The sequence below is a fragment of the Eupeodes corollae genome, chromosome 1 (genome assembly GCF_945859685.1).
Source record: "Eupeodes corollae chromosome 1, idEupCoro1.1, whole genome shotgun sequence".
NCBI classification, from domain to species: Eukaryota; Metazoa; Arthropoda; class Insecta; order Diptera; family Syrphidae; genus Eupeodes; species Eupeodes corollae.
This window is the reverse complement of record NC_079147.1, coordinates 303895696-303905670: the sequence shown is the minus strand read 5'-3', so window position 1 is coordinate 303905670 and position 9975 is coordinate 303895696. Positions and strand designations below refer to the sequence as shown.

At 33.4% G+C, this 9975-nt stretch overlaps 2 protein-coding genes across 2 annotated transcripts; one reads left to right on the top strand and one right to left on the bottom strand.

The window, feature by feature from the left end:
- Positions 1-7943: 7943 nt before the first annotated feature.
- On the bottom strand, positions 7944-8795 carry LOC129942341 (uncharacterized). The gene is made up of 3 exons (XM_056051217.1): positions 8715-8795; positions 8334-8648; positions 7944-8272 (listed from the first exon to the last, which is right to left on the bottom strand). The coding sequence occupies exons 1-3, from the start codon at positions 8787-8789 to the stop codon at positions 8048-8050; spliced, it is 615 nt and encodes a 204-aa protein (XP_055907192.1). The 5' UTR covers positions 8790-8795; the 3' UTR covers positions 7944-8047.
- A 231-nt stretch (positions 8796-9026) lies between these two features.
- On the top strand, positions 9027-9679 carry LOC129943233 (uncharacterized). Its single transcript, XM_056052536.1, has 2 exons — positions 9027-9098; positions 9165-9679. Exons 1-2 carry the CDS (start codon positions 9039-9041, stop codon positions 9672-9674), a joined length of 570 nt encoding a protein of 189 aa, XP_055908511.1. The 5' UTR covers positions 9027-9038; the 3' UTR covers positions 9675-9679.
- Positions 9680-9975: the final 296 nt, after the last annotated feature.

Sequence of the window (9975 nt, the reverse complement as noted above, 5' to 3'; positions counted from 1 at the left end):
ATTAAATATCGATTCAAATATCTTTTCAAAAACTGAAAATTTAGGCTTCAAGCTTATTTTATCTTATAAGAAATATTGTTTTTAACATTCAGTAAAATTTTGAGAAAAATCGAATTGACAGTTTTCTTTACAAAAAATAAAAACCTAAAAAAAAAAATTTATAAAAGTTGGTAAAAATTGATTTTCGACTCAAATATCTTTTTAAAACTTTGAGATATTGGCTTTAATTTACTTTTATCTTTCAAAAAATATTGGTGTCAACATTCAGTAAAATTTTGAACAAAATCGAATTGACAGTTTTTTTTATAAAAAATTAAAAACCGAACAAAAATTAACAAAACTTGGCAAAAATTGAATATGGATTCAAATATCTTTTCAAAAACTTGAAAGTTAGACTTCAAACTTATTTTATCTTATAAGAAATATTATTTTAAGCATTCTGAAAGATGTTGAGAAAAATCGAATTGACAGTTTTCTTACAAAAAATAAAAAACTTAAAAAAAAATTTATAAAAGTTGGTAAAAATTGATTTTCGACTCAAATATCTTTTCAAAACTATAAAATATTGGCTTCAAACTTATTTTATCTCATAGAAAATATTGTTTTCAACATTCGATAGAATTTTGAAGAAAATCGAATTGAAGGTTTTTTTTTACAAAAAATAAAACTCTAAAAAAAACAATACTAAAACTTGGTAAAATTTACTTTTGACTTAAATAGCTTTTCAAAAATTAAAAATATTGGCTTCAAACTTATTTTATTTTACAGAAAATATTGTTTTCGATATTCAGTGAATTTTATATAAAAATCCAACAGTCCGTTTTTTCATAAAAAATAAAATCTATAAAAAATAGTACGCAAATTTGGTAAAATTGATACTAGTACATATAGACAAACTTTTAAGCAAGACAAATCGACAGACGGGATGGGAAGTTATCAGTGTGGGTCGCATCCCAGCCTCTTTTTTTGAAAATTATTTGGGGCAAGGGGGACATCATTACCGCAGTCAATGCTGAGGATATGGAAGGACCACTTCTGCAGACTGTATAACTGCGACGACTAACTGAATTCCGCTGTCAGGCAGGATGATCCCGTCTTCCCGACTTAGACGAAGTAAAGATTGCCATATCTAGGTTGAAGTCCAATAAAGCCGCTGGAGCGGATGGCTTGAATGCCAAGCTCCAAAGCAGCTGGAGATAAGTTGGTTAGGTACATGCACCAACTTATCTGTAAGATATGCTCGGAAGAAAGCATGCCCGATAATTGGAACCTCAGTATTGTTAGACCGATCCTGAAAAAAGGAGACCCTCTAAACTGCACCAACTATAGAGGAATCAATCTAGAGTCTACTTAAAATCGCCCATAAAATATTCTCTGCCGTAATATGTGAACGTCTAAAGCCCATCGTCAACAACCTGATAGGTCCTTATCAGTGTGGTTTTAGACCAGAAAAGTCCACAGTTGATCAAATATTCACATTACGACGGATCCTGGAAAAAAAACCAAGAACACCAAATCGACACCCTCCATCTTTTCATCGATTTCAACTCCGCATATGACAGCATCTACAGAGACGAGCTGTATAGAGCCATGTCTAGTTTTGGCATCCCTGCCAAACTCATTCGTTTGTGCAGGATGACCATATAGAATTCACGCTGCTCCATAAAGGTTGGGAAACAACTTAACAGAACCTTTCGATGTCAAAAAAGGTTTTAGACAAAGTGATGCGCTGTCATGTGATTTTTTTTAACATCGTGCTTGAAAGAACAGTGCAGAGCTCACATGTCAACACTAGGGGCACTATCTTTCAAAAGTGTGTCCAACTATTAGCATATGCTGATGACATTGACATAATCGGAAGAACTCAACGTGATGTCAATGGGGCTTTTGTGAGTATTAAGGCACAGGCGGCAAAAATGGGCTTAACGGTTAATGAGGGCAAAACAAAGTACATGCTGTCGTCAAGAAAGGACATACAGCACCGACGTCTTGGTCAAAACGTCACCATCGACAGACGTAACTTTGGGGTGGTCAAGGATTTCTTCTACCTAGGCTCCTTTGTAAACGCAGAAAACAACAACAGCGCTGAGATCAAACGCAAAATAACTCTTGCCACTGTTTTTTGGACTAAGAAAGCAATTGAGTGGTAAAGCCCCCAAAGTGTTGATATAAAAGACCCTTATCATCCCCGTCCTGCTATACGGTGCAGCTCGAGAGAAAAATTCTTCTTGTGATCTATGGTCCCGTATGCATCGAATGGGATTGGAGGAGAAGATGGAACGACGAGCTGTACAGTCACATAGACTTGGCCAGAAGGGTAAAAGTCCAACGTCTAAAATGTCTGGGTCGTGTAGAGCGCATGGAAACCAAGTCTTCGAATCCACACCCACAGGACATCGCAGTAGAGGAAGACCGCGGATCAGGTGGCGCGCACAAGTGGAAAATCTCACCCAACTTGGAGCGCAAAACTGGAGACATCTAGCTAGGGACCGAGCTAGATGGAGGATTTTGTTGGGTGAGGCCCTAGTTTACACAGGACTGTAGTGCCACCTTTAGTCAATAAGTAAGGGCGAGGCCTCTGGACCTCTTAATCCGGCCCTGCTCGCACCACGCGTGCTACTGCAGAACCTTAACTGTCAAACTCAAAATTGTGTTTCATTTTCTGTTCAGAGTGTTGATAGTTTCAAGGTTCGATTACTTTTTTCGTTCAGAGTACGGCTTCTAATTTTTTAAAAAGAGTGCGATCAACGACCTCGGAAGAAAACGACAGATTGTTCTTGGTACTGATTTCCAAACTGGATCTGGATTGGTCTCTTTGAGTTTTTCAATTGCTTTTCTATAAAAATGGTTCATATTCTGAAATATGCTTCACAAATATGAGTATTGGATGAATAGGAACTTTACATTTGTCATACATACTGTCAAATATCATTTTTCATTTAAGTTTTGACAGATACTTGGAAAATCAATGAATTTAAAAAAATAAATAAATGTCAATTATTTGTATGTTCCAAGTCCAAGTGTGCAGTCTCTTTGACAATTATTTTGACATAGCTTTCATTTTTTAAAATTCTAATTGAATCACATTTGTAAAATATATTTGACAATGTGAATCCCGGTATTAGCAACTGTCAATTTCTTTTTGACGTATATAGAATTAGTTGACTTGAACCACAGTCGAGCTTGATTTACATGTAATCGACTTAAGCCAGTAGGTTAAAAAGCTATGTCTGGTTACAGCATCTGTCACTTTCAACAAAGACACTAATTGAGAAGTTTATGTTGTAAACAAGTTCTTGTCCAAGTACGCAGTTTAAAATTTTATAAAGTTTGATGTTCATTACGTGACATTATATTTTTCCCAAACAAAAAAAGCTATAAATCAAGTACCTTTATTGATATGATTTGATTAGGGCACCGAAATATTTCAAGAATGTTATATTCCAAAAAAAAAAATAAGCCTATAATTTGTCAGAATAAACATCTTCACGTAATAATCGATCACGAAACTGATACAAATTCTAGGCTTTCAACAAAAAAAAATATATAACTGAATACCTGAACCTATTTCAAGCTCTATATTTATATTTTTTCCAATTTTTGGTAAATATTTAACATATTGCAAATGACAGACACGATCATGATCTTCGCTAAATCATGATCAAAATTTTCAATTAACTCTGTGGATATGAGACTGCTCGCTAATTTCCAATTCCGAATGAGTGGAGGTCACTTCGTTAGGTTTATATTTCTATCTGCGTGTTATTCGAATCGAGGTCTTCTGTTTTTCACCCTAAAACGCGGTAATTTAACAACCCTGGACACGTACTAGAGCCGGCTTTATACAAATACTATAGCTTTAACACGTTTATAAAAAAAATAACAACATCTAGATCAGATCTGTTTTTGTTATTGTTGACATAAACTCAAAAAGGGTTTTTAAGCGTGTTCATTTTATTGCCCAGACCCCAGCTGAATTTCCCAAAATGCGGAACTAATCAAATACGTTTAAGAATATTTATACCCCAAAAACGCCACTTACATAATTCAGAACATTCAGCTCGTTTTATTCGATAATAATATTATAATCCATCAACTACTCAAACGGGCACAATTGGGTGTTGATTTTAGCGTTCGGTGGCGACGCGTTGCGGTTGTCGGGTGTCGCATTTGCATGCGATCATGTGCGCAATCGATCTTAATACGAATGTGAGCTATTTTTATTGTCATCGTTCGTTTTATGAAGTGGTTTAAAATGAATATTCAGTACGCAAAGTGTCACTTCGATATTTTGAAGGTAATTCTTATGCGAATTAAATGAACTGATTAAAAAAATATATAATTCTCTGTACGATATCAAATTGTAGCACTTAGAGTTTTGGTGATTGACAGCAAACGTGTTGAAGAGTCAATTAACATTAAAACAAGGCCATCATGATCAGACGTTTTACTACGACTAAGCTACAAGGTTTGCAAATCAATGACTTAAATGTTTACATACGAGAGTTTGACTGTTTTTTGTTTTTGTTTATCATTTGGTTTTGAGATGTCTACACTTGATTGTCATACTGTGACATGGCACAGGAAATGCGTGATGACAAAACGTCATTTGGATTACCAATCGAATCAATTGTCACCTTAAAATCTGACAGTTTAATTTCGAAACAATGTCATTGATCCGTTTTAACATTTGTATGTTTCTTGTCATTATTGTCTTGCTTTGAATTTCTTAAGAATGGCAACTCTTAAATTTTAGGAAGAATCGCAAAATAAAATTAAGATGACAGGACTTCACTCTTAAAATTAGTAAAAATACTATATTCTGAGTTCAAGGTCTTTGATTTTATAAATTCCATTTGCTAGAACAGGCCTTATGAGGCGTATAAAATGCAATAATTTTTAAGTATCGATAAACAAAGTGCTATAATTCTCAAATCAAGAGCAGGACTGTCAATGACAGTTGGCATCATTTATTGTTAAAATTATAACCAATGAATTCCAAGAATTATCCAAATAAAAAAACAATAAATTTATAGGATCATCTTATTCAGCGAATTGTCACAAATGATTTATCTTCATATATATTTTCTACTCAACCTACATTTTAAATATTTATTGTATAGTCATACAATTACAATTTATTACACTTTAGATACTTGATAAAAATCCAAACAATAGCCAATATTAAATTACAAACCAGTTTCGGTTTATTGCCAAATGCCAAATGCTAATGACCTCCTTCTCTAACGAAAATCATACCGGTAATTGACATTAAAAAATGATTAAGCATTCCAAACGTCAATTCTTCGAAGTTCGAACTAAATTTTTAAAATGGTCGATGACGTTAAAACGGATCATCCGAACAATAAAAATTAAGGAAAAATAACAAAAAAGAAATGTCTAATACGTAATTTAAACACGGTTTGTTCGAAATCAAATTTATTGTTAAATTTTACGACTAGGAAATATGGTGACATTAAATTTATTCTATCGTTAAAAACTGCATTCCTTAAATAATTTGTCTTTGTTTAAATTTAAAGCGCAGTACACATAAAACCAAGTAGTTTAGTTTATATTAAATAGACGATTTTTTTTCTGTTCTCAATAAAAATGTAGATTCTAGTCAGTAATAAAAATAACCAAAATTTATTCCAATAACTTGTTTGAGTTCATGTTCACAATCAATAACATCCCTGGCTATTAACATGGCGCCTGAAAAGCTATTCTTCACTTCTTTTGTCACGCATATATTGAAATTGTGCACCTGCGGTTTATAGTTTTTTAAAACTAATTTAAATGCAAATCAATAACGAAATGTTTATTAGCTTATTAGTTTTATCTCGTAGTCGATCAGTGTTCAATAATAAATTTATATAAAATAACATAATAAAGTCTCTAACTCAAATGCGTACGAGCTTAGATTTTTAAATTAAGCTTATAGTTTTAACTTCAGGGAATACTTGATTTATGAGTTCCTATTTGTACTTAAACAATTCTGCGAATTTATTTTTGAGCCTTCAAAATACTTTGTAAGTTTTTAAAATGATTTTAAAATTCTCGGAAATATTAAGAAAGGTAAATTTTATGATATACGTAGGCTAGTCAAAGTTAATGTCATAAATAACCAAAAAGTTGATACCCGCCCTTAACAAGGAACACAATTAAATTGGTCAGTTTACATTTCTAGGAAAATATTAGGTGACGCAACAGTCGTTTTGTGAACTAGGGCCTAGTGACTTATAACTCCCAACCATTCCCGTTTGGGAGTAATACTGTCAGGGATGGAGGGGACTTAAAGTTTTAAGCAGAATCCGAACGGCTTTATTGAGGAATCACTTATCATGACAAGAATTATTTTTATATTTCTAAGATTTCTGAGAATTGTCTTAGATGGTTTAAAAGAAAGAGCGCGAGAATAAAATATAAACACAATTCACAATTCAACACCTAGCAATCAAATTTAGAATACCAGAAATGTAAACTGGCCAAATGAAGACAAACATCAAAGACCCAACCGTCTGTTCTGAGATTTTGTTTATATTTATGAGAATACAAATATCTCTGAGATCTTACAAATATAAACATGCCAAATGAGAAGGGACCTCAAAGTCCTTGCTAAAGCTAAAGTAAAGTTAAGTTTTCGTTTTCATTGAAAGATAAATGACAGCTAAATGACAACAAAACTTTACCAACTTTAGACGCAAATTTTGATTATAAAAACTGTTAGCCGATGCTTATTCAAATTTGATAACCAGTCAGCACTTATTGGCTTGACATATCAATTCCATGTCACATCTTTGACACACCTTCTTTCCAATTACGACACGTTAAAATTTACAAACAGTCCTAAGCTATAGTATCTTTATGCAAATCTACAATAATCTCGGCTTTTGTACGTTTTTTTTTTAAATCAAGTAATCGAAGTTCATTGCACTGCTCATTCTAATGTTTTCAAGAAATAATTCAATGCTAGATCTTCGTTTGATGTCTGTCTTTCTATCAACAACAATAAAATACTGTTTCCTTTGAAATTCAACTTTTGTCGCAATCGTCTGATCTTTTGACAGATTGCTTCGCGTGATCTTCAATTGAGTGTGATCTTTCTAAACCAACCTACCTACTTATACGTTACGTCTTATGTGACTCAGAATAGCCCACATCACAATATCGTGCTCAATATTTCAAGTCCGGTTTGTGTGCTACGAATCTATAATTTCATTATTCTTCAGTTAAACAAAAAAATCCTTAAGTGTGTGATTTTATTTTTCATTAAGTTTTATTTCATCGAGAGGTGAAAAAAAAAATAAGAAATGAAGTTTCATTCTATATATCTCTGTCAAGCGACGCGCTGTCTGACAGTTTCGAGACACAATCCTGATGATGAGTATTTTGGCGCTGCAAAGTCTATCGTAAACGCAACCATCAAGAAAAGATTGTCATCCATCGTCATGCGGGGCATTTAATTGTCTTTCAAAGTTTTAAGCTCCTCTGATGCGAGTGTTACACCACCTGGCGGTGATGGCATATTATGCACGATTTTCATCATATAAGTTGAGTATGAATGGAGTGTGGAAAGATTGATAGGCCGATTCGATTTTCCCTCAAGCCGAATGAATGACATTTTTATTAAAAGACAAATAGCTATGGTTCTAGGAACGTGTTGCCATTCAGGTTCATTCAGAAAGTACACACATTCTTTTTGCATTCCAATGGATAAAAAAACGACTACGCGATTGACGCTACGACGATATATGTTTGTACATAATCGGAAAATGCATCAATATTATAGGGGCTTTATAAGTTGAGTGATTAATGAGCATTATAATCCACTCAAGATGTCGTTAAAACGGGGCAAAAGTTTAAAGCCGATTGATTTATGAATGTCATTACTTTATTGACACATTTGACTAAAGACAATCAAAAGAAGAAAAATGCGAAGTTGGTTGTGATTGATATGACTTTTTGTTTGGTTTGTTTTGTTCTTCAATGAGATTTTCATAATATAATCTCTTGCAATTTATTTAAACTATATGAAATAACATTCCGTTTATCCCATGGTCTTTGGAATTAAAGATAGAACACTCTTTTTGACGGCAGGCACATCAATGATAGTTCCTTCACCTTTCCAGAAGTCATTTAGAATTAGCTTGTTGACAGCTGATCCATCAACAGTGGTGGCAATTGCTTGAATGTTGACATCGAAAGTTATTTCTGGAAGTGTGGCTGTCAGAGGGTCTTCTGGAAGCCAAATATTATGGAATCCATATTCACCCTGGAATAATTAAACGTTTTTACATAAATTCAAACTCAAATTAATTATTTTTTGTATAAACCTTTGGAATTGGACAGCCATCTGGAAGATTTCCATATTCCTTCATATATTGGAAGATGAACATTCCAATCGGTGATGCACTTTTCCAGGCCAATAATTCACAAATACTGTAGGTGGTGTTGTAACTGAAAAAGTATGACGGATCTTTTTTTCCAATTATGTCACCAGTCGAATGGATGTCCAATTGCTTGATTTCTTGAAGAACCTTCGCGGTAACATTGACGTAAGGCACATTTTTGTCCATGGCGAAAGAGTAGTTTAGAACGATATTGTCACTCCATAGCTTGAACTCAGTGGGCATGTAGCGGAGAATTTTCTAAAAACAAAAGAGTGATGAATATTGGTGAATGACAGTTTTATTTGAAAACGTCATCCAACTTACCTCTGCCGATCCAAGAATGGTAAAGAATAACAACAAAATCGTGGTGAGTAATGTAATATCCATGACTAGTGACATAGGTGATCGACTTGAGAATGATAATTCTATGGTTAATCACCCTTCTTAAATATGATGAATTCATAATTATGATGATCGAGATACCATCTATCGAATTAGATTTGTACTTTTGGCCTTGAGTAACTAATAGCTGTCATTATATGCTCTAGTGGACTTGTCTTATCGCAGATCAGTTACCATGATCATGCATAATTATTACATATGAGAGTTTCATGATCTCGAGGCTTTTTAGTTTTGAATTTGTGAACAATGAGGAAACAAGTTTTTCTGCTATTTTTATTATCATTGACAGCTTGCGTTTTTGCTTGGGTAAGGATGAAACAAACAAAGACTTCAAAGCTCTTCTAAAACTGATCTTCAAAACTTCTCTTTCAGCGATCGTTTAAGGTGATATTCACATCGTTTCCTTATGAAATCAACAAAGACAAACTCGAGGTTAAACTTGAAATTCGGAATGACACTGGAGAAACTACTATCAACTGTCATATAAATGTAATCGAACAATTGGATGACATGACTCTGGAATATGCAATATCACTGGAAAATAGTGATGCCAATTGGACAACATTGATAAAACGAACTGTACACTTTTGTAAATTTTTGACAACCAAAACTACCGATCCAATTTTGAAAGTAATTTACGAGGATTTGCTGAAACATGGAAATTTCTTTAAATCATGCCCAGTGCAAAAGGGCATCTATTATGTGCACGATTACAGAATTGATGAAGAAATGCTACCGAGCTATGTGCCAGAGACAACAATGGCTGTGGATATATTGTGGAAAAATGCAAAGAAGGAAACAGCGTTATTTAAAGGTAGGCTGATCGGAAAAATTGACAAGTCTAAGGGATTTAATAATTTGAAGATATTTAGTTTGGGATGAAGATCATGAGAAGAAAATAAATATTTATTATAATCTTTTTGTCGTTAATAATAATAAAACAATAAAGATTTTAATTAAAATTGTGTTTATAAAGGGTGTTTTTCAGAGGTATACAACTTTGAAATGGAACAAAACAATGATGATCTTTTTAAATTGACATGAAATGTATTTAATTCGAAAGATAATCTTCAACCTGAAAAAGGTCTTAAAACCCTTACTAAAGCTCAAAGTAGGAGTACAGTAGTCAGTGATAATATCTGAGGGAAACAATTTCATTGTTTTGCTGTGACCATAAAGTTTT

What these genes read in the sequence shown, in the direction of transcription:
- LOC129942341 (XM_056051217.1), bottom strand. Translation starts at nt 8,789, where the DNA reads ATGTCACTAGTCATGGATATTACATTACTCACCACGATTTTGTTGTTA. An exon ending in CCATTCTTGGATCGGCAGAG is followed by an intron (nt 8,649 to 8,714) that starts GTAAGTTGGATG and finishes TTTTGTTTTTAG; the next exon opens with AAAATTCTCCGCTACATGCC. An exon ending in ATGGCTGTCCAATTCCAAAG is followed by an intron (nt 8,273 to 8,333) that starts GTTTATACAAAA and finishes TAATTATTCCAG; the next exon opens with GGTGAATATGGATTCCATAA.
- LOC129943233 (XM_056052536.1), top strand. Translation starts at nt 9,039, where the DNA reads ATGAGGAAACAAGTTTTTCTGCTATTTTTATTATCATTGACAGCTTGC. An exon ending in CAGCTTGCGTTTTTGCTTGG is followed by an intron (nt 9,099 to 9,164) that starts GTAAGGATGAAA and finishes CTTCTCTTTCAG; the next exon opens with CGATCGTTTAAGGTGATATT.